The 15867-nt window shown below is 32.7% G+C and overlaps 2 protein-coding genes across 2 annotated transcripts; both read right to left on the bottom strand.

The window, feature by feature from the left end:
• Positions 1-6839: 6839 nt before the first annotated feature.
• Positions 6840-9389, bottom strand: LOC146958849 (Protein phosphatase 2C family protein). Its single transcript, XM_085740360.1, has 4 exons — positions 8943-9389; positions 8096-8469; positions 7500-7736; positions 6840-7406 (listed from the first exon to the last, which is right to left on the bottom strand). Exons 1-4 carry the CDS (start codon positions 9199-9201, stop codon positions 7137-7139), a joined length of 1140 nt encoding a protein of 379 aa, XP_085596486.1. The 5' UTR covers positions 9202-9389; the 3' UTR covers positions 6840-7136.
• Positions 9390-12983: 3594 nt separating this feature from the next.
• Positions 12984-15764, bottom strand: LOC146958848 (RING/U-box superfamily protein). Its single transcript, XM_085740359.1, has 3 exons — positions 15505-15764; positions 15021-15208; positions 12984-13655 (listed from the first exon to the last, which is right to left on the bottom strand). The coding sequence occupies exons 1-3, from the start codon at positions 15685-15687 to the stop codon at positions 13268-13270; spliced, it is 759 nt and encodes a 252-aa protein (XP_085596485.1). The 5' UTR covers positions 15688-15764; the 3' UTR covers positions 12984-13267.
• Positions 15765-15867: the final 103 nt, after the last annotated feature.

Here is a 15867-nt window from a genome sequence, read left to right as displayed (position 1 = left end):
ATAGCCAATTTGTTTCATACGAACGAGTCAGAAATCTAACTCCTAACAACATGTTTAAGGGATTCAAGTCCCTTTTCACTTTGACCAATCAATTGTTGGTCTTTAAAAACTTGTTTTATGTAATCGTATTAGAGACCAGTACTATCATATTTGGGAAGTATGATGTGAAAAAGAGATTGATGGCTGCTTGGCCTTTGCTTTACTTTAATTTTTCAGTCTCTATCGACCACAATCAGGCTTGAATCAAGTCCAGGTAGCTTTCTTTTCATCTATTTAACTATTTCAAGATGTGGATGTAATTAATTCATTGATGTAGACAATGCAACCAATTTTCGTCGAGTATGGTCCTTATAACTTGTAACTACTTACTACACCATATTTATTTTCTAGATCGGAAGGGCGTACATTCTAAAACGGGAAATTTGGAAAACAAATGCCCAATCCTCCTAATCCCAGTAAGCAGTGAACTAACATAAACAGTACATGGATATTTATACGTAATTATATAGCATCAGTCTAAGAAGGTTAATTTTCGAGCTTATGTCGAATATTTGGAAATTTATATAAGTTCATATAATTAAAATAGAGATATTTGGTATCAATTTTTTCTCAAGAGCTGATTAAATTTTTTGGTAAGTTTTTTTTTTTAAGGGAACATTTTTTTATAAGTTATTCAAGTAACATTTGAGTGTATATTTCCTCTAATTTTAATTTTTTGAGTGTATCAATTTTGTCCTTTCAATTTTACTCTTATTATCTTAACTGGAAACAAACTAAAATACTATTAATTAAAAATACATGAGTTATCTACAAATAGTGTCTTTAATAAGTTTATTTCACTTGAGTTAATCTTATCTAAGACACTATTTGACACAAAACGTAACTACACTTTCAACGAGAATTCTATTATTGATATGTGTTGTAGAAAACTAACATCTTTCACCGATCCAATTCAGATTAATTATCAACCTTTATTTAATATTTGTGGGAAAAAACACAGAATAACTAAATTTTATACAGCTAAGAGTCAAATTGAGTTGAATGTTTGATTAGGTCACCCGGAAGTTGAGTTTGTATTCATGCAACCTTGGACCAAACAATTTATGGCATATAAAATAGAGTAACTACGTTCACCTACTCTGCTTGTTATTAGGAGTAGGACCTCCAAATATTAGTAGAAGTTTATAATTGATTCTCTCTTGTCTATCGAAATACATAAACTAGTATATCTAAATTTAAATAAAAAATATGACTCTGTAATGACTTCCTTCTACTCAGTGTTCACATTCCCTAATCGTTCAAACAGCATCCGTGGCCGAAGAAACAAAAAATCTAGATTTAATGACAACATGTGCCGTGAAGGAAACACTTTGGAACAAGCTAGTTAGGATTGACAAGAATTGAGATCTTCTCCATTTTTTTTTTCTATTTCCTTTTTATTACTATAGTTTTAGAGGGTATATTCAATAATTGAATCAATCACATGTTACATTAGTATATTTATATTTTTAAAATTTTGGTATTGGAAAAAATTAATAAGGTAACCATTGGAGAGGATCTTGATTCGGTCGACCGTCTTTGACGGACATAATTAAACTTTTAAATGAGCTTGAATCTAACCCACAAAAACTAAGTTGAAAGATGAGGTTGTTCAAACATATTAATACATCTAATAATCTGACAATATAAGTCTGTAATACAATTTTAATATGGACAAACACTTGCATTTATATTAAATCGATGAAAGATATTTGTATAACCATTTTTGAAACAACCATTCTTCCCTCTTCTTTGGGGACAAAAACAAGAGATATAATATAATGTGAGTATGAAAAATGAAGTTGTATTAAAAATTGTTGTAAAATGGTGGTACAAATATTATTTCGTATTAAATATATTAGTAAATGATATTGGTCGTCCCGTGAGCTTAACTCAGTTGGTAGGACAATGCATTATTATATGCAGGGGTCGGGGTTCGAAACCCGGACACCTCACTTCTTCACCTTATAAGGTGAATTCTAGCCACTAAGCTACCTGACAAAAAAAAGTAAATGATACTGGTCCAGTTCCAATCAAAAATAAATAAATATTGGTACAATTTAAAAGTATATTCTGTGCATATGCATTAGCTGCAGAAGTTCACAATATATTAGTAGACCAACATGGCAACGTGTAATTGTTGTACAAAGAATGCACAAGTCTAAGGCAATTGCCTTGACTTTAGAACCCTCATTTCTCTGACACACTTAGCATAATCCTGGAAAACAGGAGGGTTTTAGGAATTGTTTCATTATTTATTTGGTTGACTCTTCAAAGAGACTCATAACATTAACATTAGATGACACATGTGTTCAGCTTAAAATAGTACTATGAACACTCGAGTAGTGAAAATGTCTTAAGTATAATGAAATGAGTGTCGGCAGAGGGAAGGTTCCCCTTCTTGGTCTGCACAGAGATGGAGACAAATTTATTGTAGTGTGACGGGACCTGCAATTGATGCATATTTATGACACTACTCTTGCTTAGTACGTTTCTACTGAAAAAAGAAAGAGTATCTCACTCTAACTTCAATACTACTCTGCATCATATTTCACTCTCAGTAGTATATGTCCAGTCCTTACTTAAATGCGGATAGTTTACATGAAATGCTAAATGGGTACATGTTTTATATAGGCATTTGGGTCATCATATTTTATATTAGTGTCGCATAATTTTCTTTAAGATAAATTTGGTATGTGTATGTATGTGGTTTAGCAAATATGTAAAATTCGAAGGCAGAGTTCATTTTGAGAAATAGATTCTATGCATTTAAGGTGTTGCAGATCTACACATTTTAATTTTATTATGTTTTTTGGGACTTGTTTAACAAAGTTTAAATACTTATACCACCTGTCCGAAAAACAACAAAGAGAAAATCTGCACACAAGCGGAAAAACACATTCACATTTCACACACACAAGAAGCAAGAAAAAGAAAAAACTCACAGATTTGACGCAATGCGGCATTTCATATTTATTATATCCAGGGTCGTTCCTATGAAAAAGAATGCTCGGTTTTATTTTTAAAATAGGCTCCAGTAAAATCAAAACGCAATTCTTTTTGTGTAGCTAAGCTTCATTAAAAAATCAGAATCAGAAGAACTTTTAAACACGAAACAAAACAAAATAAAATTAAGTGAAAAAGAGGTGAAATTTACCTAACGGTGTTGTTTGGAATGTCACTCCTACGTCGTAGGAAAGGGGAAAACGAATGGTTTATGCGAAAAAGAAATAATTGTTGTGATTCTTTCAATGGGGTGGGTATTATAATTTTTTATGAGGCTCATAGTTTTTAGAGGCTCGATTCGGTAGCGCTTCTTGCACTCCCCAATGTCCGGCCCTGATTATATCTACAATCTTACGTTAAAATATTGTATTTTTCAACTAGCAATTTTTATATGAAGAAAATTGCAACCATCTCACGCCATTACAACTTTTATAAGAAGAAAATTGCAAACACTAGTAACAATAATTTTATTTTGTTTTTTTGCCACAAAATTGAAATGTGAATATTTCTAACTTCATATACCTTCTTTGCTTTGATGAACTTTAGTGGTCTTTTTTCAGTTAGCTTAAATTAGTAAAATGGTCAATGTATTCATTAAACTGCTTGATTTTTCATTAACCGGGGAAATATAAATATATTTTCATTAAACCAAGGTTAGTCATTTTCTTGTATTGTTTAGGTTAGTCATTTTCAAAATTTCCAACGTTAAAAGAAAAACACAAATGTTTTACGAATGTTCTCAACCCTTTAGATTATGTAATAATTTAGCCCATACCCCATACCCGTAATCGATTCGGAAAGCTTGCCACGCAATGTTCCGAAGAAATATTTTCAAACCGAGAAATGTTATTTTACGAAGGATGAATACGTGTGATTTAGAAGTTTAAAATTGGTATTTTCGGTCTAGAAGTCCTAGCTCAACTGGCAAATGCCGAAATTGCAAGGCCGGACATCATGACTCGGGTTCGAATCCGGGACCTCACAGTTGTGTGTGAGTTTATTTTCAATGGATTATCACTTCATCTAAGACAAAAAAAAAAAAAATTGGTATTTTCGTGCTCTTGCAATGTCAAAGTTAGGATAAATTATCCAGTTCGTAATGATAAATAAAAGACAATTTCTTTAAATATCTTATTTTCTTCTTACGCTCCTTTGAATATTTAAATGAACAAGACTCTCCTAAAAGAAACTTCTTATGTATCTCCGCCTCCAGATTCAAAATTCCATCTTTTAAACCCATTTAAAAAATTTCATATTCTCATAAAAATAGGAAATTTTTTGGATTACCTTTATTTGATTTGTAATTTTTTTTATGGTATTTTTATATTTACTTTATTTGATGGGTTTTATCAATTTTTTATTTTGTTTTTTTATTGTTTCTTAAAAGCTAAATTCGTAATCGTTGAAATGAGAAAGATATTGATTAATGTGCTTATATATAAGCGATTTCATATTATATAATTAAAAAATTCTCCAATAAAAATTTGAATTATATACTCCGGACGTAGTATTTTTTAAATTGAGTATAGTACGTGAGAAGAGAGTAGGGTGAGAAAATAAATTGTCAAAAACAAGGAAGGATGAAATGGCGCATAAACGGGTAACCATTGTTGATAGTTGGACCCTACTATTAGAATTCTGCTCTTCTCCTATCAAAAATTGTTCGCTCCCAACCAAACTTTCAAAAATACCCCTGCGTGACTTAAGTCACGCTGCGTGAGTTAACTCACGCAGATTATAAAACCCTGCATAACTTAAATCACGCAGGGATATTTTCGGAAGTTTGGTTGGGAGCGAACAATTTTTGATGGGAGAAGAGCAGAATTCCTACTATTATAAGCTTTGTTCTAAAAGCCCAAAATCTATTACATAGATTTTCATAAATACAAACACAATGATGATATAACTATTTTTTTTGTTAGATACTCTCTGTTTTTTATTTTTTGATGTTTTAACTCTTGACACAAGTCTTAAGGAGTAATTATGATATATAAATATTTGTATGTTTTGGACTAAAATGTCCTTATTTATAATTAAATTCACATGTAATAAGCCATATGTAACAACTTCTTTATTAATTTTATGTTGTGTTTTTCAACGAGGGTAAACTTGGAAAACATATTAAATATACTAAGACATCAAAGAAAAATGGAGGGAGTTGTATAATGGTCAGACTTTTAGCCCTTAAGTTTGGAGGGAGGGGAGGACTTTGAGGGTGAGAAAAATGGAGAAAACATTCACATTTTTTGAGGGAGTATTCTTTTTAAAATGATAAATTAATTCAATTTCTTACAGACCCCTCAAATTCCTTAAAACGCCCCTCTAGGGAGTTGATTCCCCATCCTCTCAAACACTACTTCATCTATAACCTGGAGAGAAATAGTTTCACTCATTTTTTTTCCCTCGTATATTTTATATGTTAACAGCGTCACCATTGAATAGAACAGTGTGAGATTTATTTTAAATATAAAAAATAAGATTGAAGCAATCCAATGGTCAAATTATTAACATATAAGAGATTGTGCCTGTGGTAAGAAACACAGGTGATGAAAAAATAAATCACGACCGCAAAGGCCCATGGTGTTTGTTTGAATGGGGGAAGAATTGATAAATCAAATTCATTTGGTTTAGAATCGATTTCATCAAAAGTTGAAGCTAGGAAAGGTAGCTTTTGTCGAAACGCAAGTTGGACAACAAAAGCACGTGACGAATAATAATCCAAATATCTGAGTAGCACGACAAAAGTGGAGAGAGGCGCGTTACATATTTCTCAGTTTTGATATTCATTCTCATAACTCAAAGAAAAGAATATGATTTTGAGGGTGAGAAAAATGGAGAAAACTTTCACATTTCTTGAGAGTATTTTTTGAAAAATGATAAATTAATTCAATTGCTTACAGACCCCTCAAATTCCTTAAAATGCCCCTCTAGGGAGTTAATTCCCCATCCTCTTAGGGCCTATCTCCCGATCGCTCTGGATCGGGAGATACGACCTGGTATGCCTCAATAATATTCCTAGAAACAGAAACACGACAAAGACTTTGCTAACAAAAAAAAAAAAAAGTTGAAGTTTGTAATCTAAGTGGGTTCCGTTTGATGCAAGAAAATAAAACATATTTTTAGGCTCAAATCCTACTTCATCTATAACCTGGAGGCAAATGGATCCACTCAATTGTTTTTCTCTCGTGTATTTTATGTGTTAACAATGTCACCATTTGAATGGAACAATGTGAGATGTATTTTAAATATAAAAAATAAGATTGAAGCAATCCAATGGTCAAATTTTTAACATATAAGACATGAGAGAAAAACAATTGAGAGAATTCATTACCAACCTCGAGACTGTGCCTGTGGTAAGAAACACAGGTGACGATAAAAAAAAAACCAGGACCGCACAAGGCCATGGTGTTTGTTTGAAAGGGGGAGAATTGAAGCTAGGAAAGGTAGCTTTAGCCGAAACACAAGTTGGACAACGAAAGTATGTGGACGGATAACGATCCAAACATCTGAATAGCACGGCAAAAGTGGACTGACTCGCGTTACATATTTCTCAGTAAGAAAAGAATTTGATTTTGATAACTAAAATGTAGACTGCTCCACCACTTTATCACATTTTCTGTATGTGAGAATGGATGTGGCTCAATTAAGAATTTGTCTGCAACTTCATGTCGTGGTTGTAAATTGCCATCAATATACCACTCTGCTTATCATAAACATCCACCTGCCCACCCAGCAGTTTTTGTTAGTTGGTGAAATGTCACAACCCTTACCTCGTACCATATCATTCACGAACATTAGCTATAGATCCATACAAGGACTAATCAATTAATACAAATTTTAATCTTTCTGTTCATATAAACAAAACTGATTCTATCATCAAACCCAAAAATATAAACTTCACAACTATACATATGTATATCAACACCAAGAAAAATATGTCAGCAACTTGCAGTCACTATCTATGCAGTAATTTCTAATTTGCATCTTTTACTCCAGAATTCTCTTAACTTGCCAACAATATTCATCTTCACTTATGAATAATTTTATCCAAAATAAGGTCAGCTTATGATTCATCGAAGCAATTTCACTCTTTAGCCAACTGAACCAAGCATGCTCTTCTCAGATTCATCGGCATTTAGAGAAAATATATCAACAGGGGCAGTTGTATAACCAACAGCAGTTTGCTTAAACTCACCACTAGAAGAGCTTCCATGCTGATCAAGATAGATCACGATAACAGTGATATCGTCATGGAAGTGTCTTCTAATTCCTTTGTCAATTTTCTTTATGTCAGCATATCTCATCTCTCTTTTCTTTGCAGCTTCCTGAAGAGCAGCTCTTACTAGTCTCTTGGCAATTCCCTGCACGTGGAACAAAAACAAAAACACAACACCATGTAAGAAAATTGAAACTCTATTACTCTGTGCAGCTCACAAGTAACATAAGACACTCACAGCTCTTGGATATTTGAAAACAATATCAACTGCTGCTTCATCACTTAATTGTTCCCAAAGGCCATCTGATGCAAATATTAAGAATAAATCATCTGACTCAAGCTCCCTAATGATGATTGATGGTTCAGCTGTCATTACTGGACGCTTCAAAGGAATAGGATTTCCAAATTGCCGAAAAATGGGATCTCTGTAGAAATCTGGTCTCTTCAAATATACATCACCAATAGATCTAGACACCTGCAACATAAACAAAAAACTGTTAAGATCAGCTACCCTTACCCCATTTATCGGCAAAAATAAACCAGACCATTTCCCCCTTGCAGCACCTCTAACTGATAAGCGAGGCAAGCTTATACAATGCTGGAAATACATCATGTTTATAATAAACAAAAAATGTACATAATGAAGGATTGAAAGAAGAAACACATAAAATAGATGAACTGATTTTACTCAAAAGTTGTAATTGCAAATAAAAACCACCGGACAAAATTACACCACAATCACAAACATGTTGGTATGTATACAATATTCAACACAATTTGATAGTGAGCATAACTTTGTTAATAAGAGACCAACGGTATATATTATATTTGTACCTGTATGATGCCCTTGATCCTCCAAACACCACGGCTATAAACCACAATGTGTGAATCATCAGGGTGGAGAGCTTCAACTTCTCTCCTCACTTCCTCATCAGCTACATTATGATCCGTTGACAAGCGCACAGCCTCCACAGAAGAATTCTTGTTCTCAAGATACTTCCTACCAAGAACAACTCTAGAGTCACCCAGGTTGGCAACATACAGCACATTGTTAGAAATTGCACCAAGAAGACAACATGATCCCACAGACGCAATCTGAGGACTAATTGGCAACGACAACTTAACCAAATGCAAAAAGTCCTCCTCGGTCTTGCTAAACGCCTTTTTTATCACATCTGCTGACAATCCCCCTTGTTCAGAGGCAAATTCTACAAATCAAAATAAAATACAAGTTAGCATTATTAAAACAAATAACATCAGCAAAAAAAAAAAACATAGGTTCGGTAATGATGTCAACAGTTTATAAATTTAATAATATGCATCACAATCAACCAATTGACAGAAAATATAACGATGGATCTTCTATTCTCAAGCTATGAAACACCAACAAAAACACATTGACATGTCAAACATCGGAAATAATTTGAGAAACATGTGCCAAACACCAGACACGCCTTCGATAAGAGGTGTTGGTGTCATAGAGTTGTTAAGTACAGAACAACTTAAACAATTATATTTCAAAAAATCCAAATCAAAATGGATCTTAATACAAAACACAACAAATATAATTGAGTTGATTACTACTTAATTTGTTCCAATGCTGCACCAAACTAATAAAAAAAAAACTAGTAGTCAAACACATGTAAATAATAACTACAAGTAATGGAAGATAGATACTGACTGTGTAAATAAGGGAAAAGACGGTTGTTGACAAATCTAGAAGCTTCAGGACCACCGTGACCATCATAAACACCGACATAGGTGGCGGAAGGAGAGGTGAAGACTTGACTTTGATCTTCAAGAGAGTAATTAGCCTGAGCAACGGCAATTGAGAAATCACCGGAGGCGTGAGGTTTCAAGTCTGTGTGCCAGAGGAGAAAGTCAGAGGCACCACGGCGACGGAAGCAAAAATCAAGAGGGCTTAAGCACAAACGCAGCATGATCTATCTATGTATCGAAATCGAAGGGTTCGAAATTGAGGATGATAATAATTTATAGATGATGATGGTGATTAGGTATCGGAGAATGAAATGAAATGAAATGGAAAAGTCAGTGGGTGAATGCCGCGTTTAGAGGGGGAAGACGGACCCCTCAATCAAAGATATGTTCCCTTTCCTTCTTCTCTTTTGTTTTCTTAACGCGCTTCCTTCCCTTTACTATTAATCATTTTCCTTTTCATTTTCATCGTAATCTCTCTCTCTCTCTCTCTCATAAACGCCGGGTGTAAAAAACCACTATGACAATTAAGAATAAAAAATTAAAAAATGTAATAAAAACAATAAATATAAATGAAAATGAGTGTGAACATTAAGGTTATGTTTGGCAAAGCTAACTTTGCCTTGAGTTTATAACGCATGATTTATATTTTATAAGTTCATATATGTGATTTAAGACGTAAAAATAGCAAATAACTAATAAGATAGTTGATGACTAATAGTTTGTAGTTTTTAGTTGATGTCTAATAGTTTTTTTAGTGATAACTGATAAGCTAATTAAAGTGTTTGGTAAAATCAGCGATTCAGCTAACTGATAAATGTAAAAAGACAAAAAAGGACATTCTTGATTTATAATAAAACATAAATCAAATTTAAGATATTTAGTAATTTAAATTAATAAATTTAATATATATTTTATATATTAATAAATTTTTTTATTTTTTCGGTCAAAAAATTAATTGCTTTTTTTCATAAAATTTATTTTAGATTTATTTCATTTCAGTTTTATACTTTATAAAAAGTTAAAGTATAAAAATTATGTTTTCACATAAATACACATTAATATAAGTCATGGAAACAATTAAAATGAGTAAACAAAAATTTTGATTTATGAATGTGGGGAGATCATATAGAAATTTCAAACAACTCCACATATGTCTTTTTATTAGTAATTTATTATTCGAATATATTTTTAGATAGTCAATTTAGTTTTAAAATATATTTTCAATTAGTCAATTTAGTCTATTAAATTACTAACAAAAGACATTAAAAATTTGTTTGCAAAATTCTGATACATATAAAGACCACAATGGCAACGTTTAATACATTTGAGTCCAAATGACTACTTGCTTAATTAAATTTGATGCTAGATATAGTGTTGGTAAAACTTCACTTAAAAACTTCTTTTTATATCATGAATCCAATTGACACATAAACACCTTATCTGTCAAACCAAATCGTGAATGAAATAAAATAACTAGAGCAAAGCTATCATCAAACCACCTAATACTACAAATATACGAGCGCATGCACCTTTTTCCCTTCCTTCCTTTGAATTTCCCTTTTTCTTTTCACAAGTTTGATCTATGCCTGTCCACTTGTGTTCTACTACTCTATTACTCTATTATTTACTCGAATAAAATAATTTTTCACTTTCACTCGAATTCTTTTTTGTGTCCTTTTTTGTATATTTTTTCCTCACGTCCACATCCAATAATTCAGGTCTACTACACTTACTACACAAGTCTGTTTTTGGTACCAACTCAGGTTTGAATGAAGACAAGTACAAGAAGTATTTTTTACTTTCTGTCGTCTAAAATGCGCGTTTCTCGTCCAACTTGTTCACATCACACACGCATATATCGTGAGTGACCAAATAAGCCAATTTTTTCTTCTGAAAATGACATTATTTCTCTTAAAATATAGGTTAGTTGAATTTCATAAAAATTCTGTTGAAAGAATAAATCTGGGAGAACTTAGTATTAAATATTATAGAGAAAAATGTAAATACTAATATTTAGTTAAACTGCTTATCTAAACGTTCTCTCAATGTATCCTACTATATTTATTTGCAAACACACTTAGACCTGATTTAATTATAAAATCAACAGAGAGTTGACGTGCCTTGATTTACAATTCTCTTGTTTTACTTATGTTTTACTCTCATTTTTCCACTGATTAAGGTAATTCTTGCGTTTTTATGTTAAAAAAAAAAACACGTACCGTAAGTTTATGTTAATTTGGTTTGATGTTTGTCTGAATTGAGTTGCATATAAACCTTGAGTCAAACAAGAATACAACGATCATCAAAATTATCTCTTAAAATATCAAATGTACGACATTTTCAACGTTGAATTCAAATCAAATATATTTGATTAAGTTAAAAGAGAATTGAATCATCTAATCCAAACATTGTTTAATAATTTAATATTTAAGGAAATTATTGCATATTTTCCTCTTTGTAAGTAGGTGTGTTTAGGGTTTCCAAGTGTGAAAATCCAAGAATGAGCTTGTGATAGTTGATACATGTAGAACAAAATGTTGATACGTTTGGCGTAATGCATTTGCGTGTTGCTAGGGCCAGGCTTAATCAACTAGAATAGATGTTCAAAACATGGTTGACTACAGATTTTTGGAGTCAATCCTTGAGTTATTGTCTTCTTCGATCGTTCAAAATACGGAATCACGATAACCCCGCGTTGAATAAAGTGCATTTTCCTCACAACACAATCCATGATTGATGATCCCCTCCCCACGGTGTTTATATTCAATATATATCCATTTATAGTTGAGTAGTTACGTTCATCTGATTAAATTTAATTAAAAGACACTAAAAGTGTATTATAATATAACTAAAATAATATAAAACATGACTCAAGGTTTCATAAAAATAAGGATGTGATGAGATTTTTATGATATAAAACACGCAAATACTTTTAAAAAAAATGGGGAAATGGTTAAAAAAATATATTCAACAAATTAATTGTATTATGACAATTATACTATTTTTTATAACTAAAAAGTTTGGAGAGTTTAGTCTAAAAAAAAAAGGTTGCCAATGCCGGGAAAAGCTACAAGACATAAGGTATATTTGGATATAGGGTTTTAGAGGGAGATGAGGATTTACTTTTCTTTTTTAAATTATGGACGGAATAAAATATTTTTTAAGTCAATACAATATTAATCATGATGTTCTTTTTTATTTTTTAAATTTAAAATAACAAATACTCCTATCAGAAAAACTCCAAAAAAGAAAAACTCCTTCCAAATAGACATATACTTGAATATTTAGTTCTTACCATGTAGAGCAAGTTATGTTAGATGTAAAAAAATAATTGAAATGAAAAAAATGTTGAATTTTAAAAATGCTCTTTTTTTTTTTTTACAAAAACATGCTCCTTAACTGAAATTAAAAACTTATGCAATGCACACAAAATACTTCAATAAATATAAGTTTCAAACCATCATTAAACAGTGTATCAGAAAATAGAGTAATATTATCTCAGATAATACAATGCTTAATTTGAATTAACTTGAACTATAAGAAGAGCGATGTTATTCACCGTGAAGGAAAATCCAGTGAAACAATCAAGAAGCATATTCCCTAGTTTAAACAGTTCAACGGCAAATGTGCGAAATTTGTGGAAATCAGGTAGAAAACATAGTATCTAATTGAAATACATGTGCCGGGATGATTTCATGAAATATGTTTCGCTATACATAGCATTAGTCCTATAAGAAAATCTCAATTATATTATTTAGCTATTAACTAACGAAGAAATGTTTTCTACATACACATATAGTAGAAATTAAATACAAAAAGTGAAATTCAAAAGCTAATTTTAATATTAACACGAGGTTACTGTGAATCATTTTCTTTGACGGTAAGTTATTAGAATTCATAATTTTTTATTTTCTGTATATGTGACAGTTCAAATGCTCATCCATTTTTATGTAACATCTTATAAACTATCACAGTAAATGCCATACAATAATTAATAATAAAATTTTACGAAAACGCATGTATTATAAAGAGATCTTATCCTGTCATAGATAGATACAAAACGAACCCTTACGTCATATATTTTATCCTCTGCCACTGGTTCTCTCCTTCATGGGAGCAAGGCACGTATTGGCTCCGGTTTCGACTCACTCAATTACAACAACAGGGTTGAAAATACTTGGGATAAAATAAAACACCACATCACTATAAAATGCCAGCTCCGTTGCAGCATCCTTGACACAGTCACAAAATAAAAGAAAATCAATCTAGAAACTGCAGTGTTTCATTCTATTGAAGGTGACTATTTACAACTATACATCTTCGACAGTAAGGACAATCTCCACAACTGCGAATCCAAGGATCCAAACAAGCAGAGTGAAATTTATGTCCACATTGCAAATGGATCAGTTTATCTCCATCCACGAAAGATTCCAAGCATATCCCACAATCCTGAAGTACCTTGGATTCTGATTCCGTATCAATGCTGCTAAAAACTTCAAGATGCAAACAGTTCAGGGCCTCCTGAGTGAGTCCTGGTGGCTTTCTGGTTTGTTCATGCAAGAGCTGGAACCTTGCCATTTGAGAAGTCAAGTCAGTAATTAAAGAGTCCTCAGTTCTAATTTCACTTGATAACTCACTTTCTTGATCCTCGTCCACTGAATCTCTATCACTTTGCCTGAGGAAACCAATCCCACAAAAAAGGTAAAGCTTCAAACTGAATCAAAGGCAATGGCAGAGGCCTTCAAGAATAAACAACCAAAAATGATGCAGAAGAAAATTCAATGTCGGATGCACAGGGGAATCCTTCCTAAAGCAGAACAATCAACTTATGAAAAAGGACCGAACTATGAAAAAAGACCAGTCTGATTATTAGAAGAGCTACAGAAGCATCTCCTTGAGTAAATCGACAAGTTCTATAAAAAAAAGGCTGTTCCTGATAAACTCAACAAAATTTGAAGGGCAAAACCCCAATAATTAGAAATCAGAAAAGACAACATACAAAATGTAATATGTATCTCTTGAATTAGAACATACTACGTCAGTAAAAGCAAATTCGAATCCAGAGCAATAAATATGCACAATAGTCATCCCTAATACTGACCAAAACTTAATCTCCATATGCTCTAATAAGATGAAGATATTTACATGCACACATAACAAATGATGCACTAAATACAATACCCAAACTCCACAAGCAAGAAATTATATTTTTTGGAGGATTACGTCAAGGAAATACATTGATCTATATTTAAGCGGTTGTCCACAGCACAGTGGACCAACATACAAGATCGTGAAAGAAAAAAAAAAGGATTAGCAACACTTCTGGTCTTCCTGTTTCTGCGTTTGTGCAATTTTGGTCTCGATAGTTTCAATCGTGCGATTCGACCGCAGAATATCGCCTAATGTTACAATTATGTCTCTCTAATAGTCTTCCATGCAATTTTCAATAGAATCTAATGACATTAGCAATGATTTCTCATGATGCATCCTTGTCGGTTGAAATTGGTCAAAAAAGAGAGATTTTGAAGAACATCTTCTAAGTTCAAACAGACTAAGAAAAAGCACAGAGTGAGCCCTAAATGGAAGTATCAAAAGCCAATGAAATACCAACAAGGAAATCAGCAGCTGTCCACATACAAATGAGTGAGTAACAAGGGACCAAGGGAATCTGTGTCAGCCAGTGACTCAGTGACATACAAACAGCAATTGACGGACGATTTTGAATACTGAATTGCTCGACCCCTACAATTTCGAGGACTAAAATGACAATTTACTCTACTTTTTATTAAATCAACACTGAATATGAATGAACTTAGTTGCTCACCTTAGAGACAATTTTAATTACAATCACGGCACAAACAAATTGATTGCACTTACTAGCATTTCAAGCTCACAAGTTAATCTCAAACCCAACCTAACAATTATATAAGTAGCAAACTATCTATGTTACAAATATAGCAATATTACTTACTATTTATAGCATGCATTTTGAAGAAAATAGAAATAGTTTTTGGAATACTGAGTTAATTGAAAATGAAACCTGTTTCTATCAACAGGCTCCCCTCTCAACCTCTGAAGGAGTCTTTCTCGCGCAAGTCTCACATCTACTGGTAATCTTTCACTTCCACTTGCTCTTGGAGTTCCTCTCACACTTTCTCCAGGTTCAACGCCGCCTTCATTTACTAGAGATCGACGATACCTTCCATCAAATCTTTCCGATACACGCTCCTAACAAACACAAAATACATTAGATGTCATAATTAGTTACAGTAGCCATTTAAGTTAGACTAGTTAGTTGCTCTGATCTGCTACATAAGTCTTGATGTACTGTATCTCGTAATCATCAATTATCTCATTAATCATTATACCATACTTTTCTACTAGTTCTATCCAGAATTGTAATAAAATAATTACAGTCAGAACCTGGCAATTATGAATTTGAATAAACAGTAGAAGATGATGAAAATAGGGTTTGAATTGAACATAATATGTGTATGTGTAGGAAAATAAAACAGGAAGGGTACGTGGTGACGGAGGCGGCGGACGTTGTAGTGGCGGCGGATACGGGGAGAATCATCGTCGTCGGAGTCGTGAAGGCGGTGGTGATGATGGAAATCTGGAGAAGGTGAAGAGTGGAAAGATGAATCGATATCATTTCGTCCTAATCGGTGTCTCCTGATGTGGAATAGTTCTGAAGCGCTCGTCATACACTGAGAAACGCGATACACTGCGACTCTTTCGGTCGGCGTTGTAAGAATGAATCAAAAGTCAATGTAACTTCCACGAAGAATCGATACTGTAAATGCGGTACTTTATTTCTCCAATTCTGTATATTTTCCAGGAAAGTTCGGTTAAATTTAAGTGTGGTTTTGGTTTACCTCATTTTT

This window comes from Medicago sativa, chromosome 1 (genome assembly GCF_051527215.1).
Source record: "Medicago sativa cultivar Bolivia chromosome 1, Bolivia_mono, whole genome shotgun sequence".
NCBI classification, from domain to species: Eukaryota; Viridiplantae; Streptophyta; class Magnoliopsida; order Fabales; family Fabaceae; genus Medicago; species Medicago sativa.
This window is presented reverse-complemented; position numbering and strand designations above follow the sequence as displayed.

What these genes read in the sequence shown, in the direction of transcription:
- LOC146958849 (XM_085740360.1), bottom strand. Translation starts at nt 9,201, where the DNA reads ATGCTGCGTTTGTGCTTAAGCCCTCTTGATTTTTGCTTCCGTCGCCGT. An exon ending in TCTTTTCCCTTATTTACACA is followed by an intron (nt 8,470 to 8,942) that starts GTCAGTATCTAT and finishes TTTGATTTGTAG; the next exon opens with AATTTGCCTCTGAACAAGGG. An exon ending in GGATCAAGGGCATCATACAG is followed by an intron (nt 7,737 to 8,095) that starts GTACAAATATAA and finishes TTTATGTTGCAG; the next exon opens with GTGTCTAGATCTATTGGTGA.
- LOC146958848 (XM_085740359.1), bottom strand. Translation starts at nt 15,687, where the DNA reads ATGACGAGCGCTTCAGAACTATTCCACATCAGGAGACACCGATTAGGA. An exon ending in TCCGCCGCCTCCGTCACCAC is followed by an intron (nt 15,209 to 15,504) that starts GTACCCTTCCTG and finishes TGTGTTTGTTAG; the next exon opens with GAGCGTGTATCGGAAAGATT. An exon ending in GAGCCTGTTGATAGAAACAG is followed by an intron (nt 13,656 to 15,020) that starts GTTTCATTTTCA and finishes TGGTTTCCTCAG; the next exon opens with GCAAAGTGATAGAGATTCAG.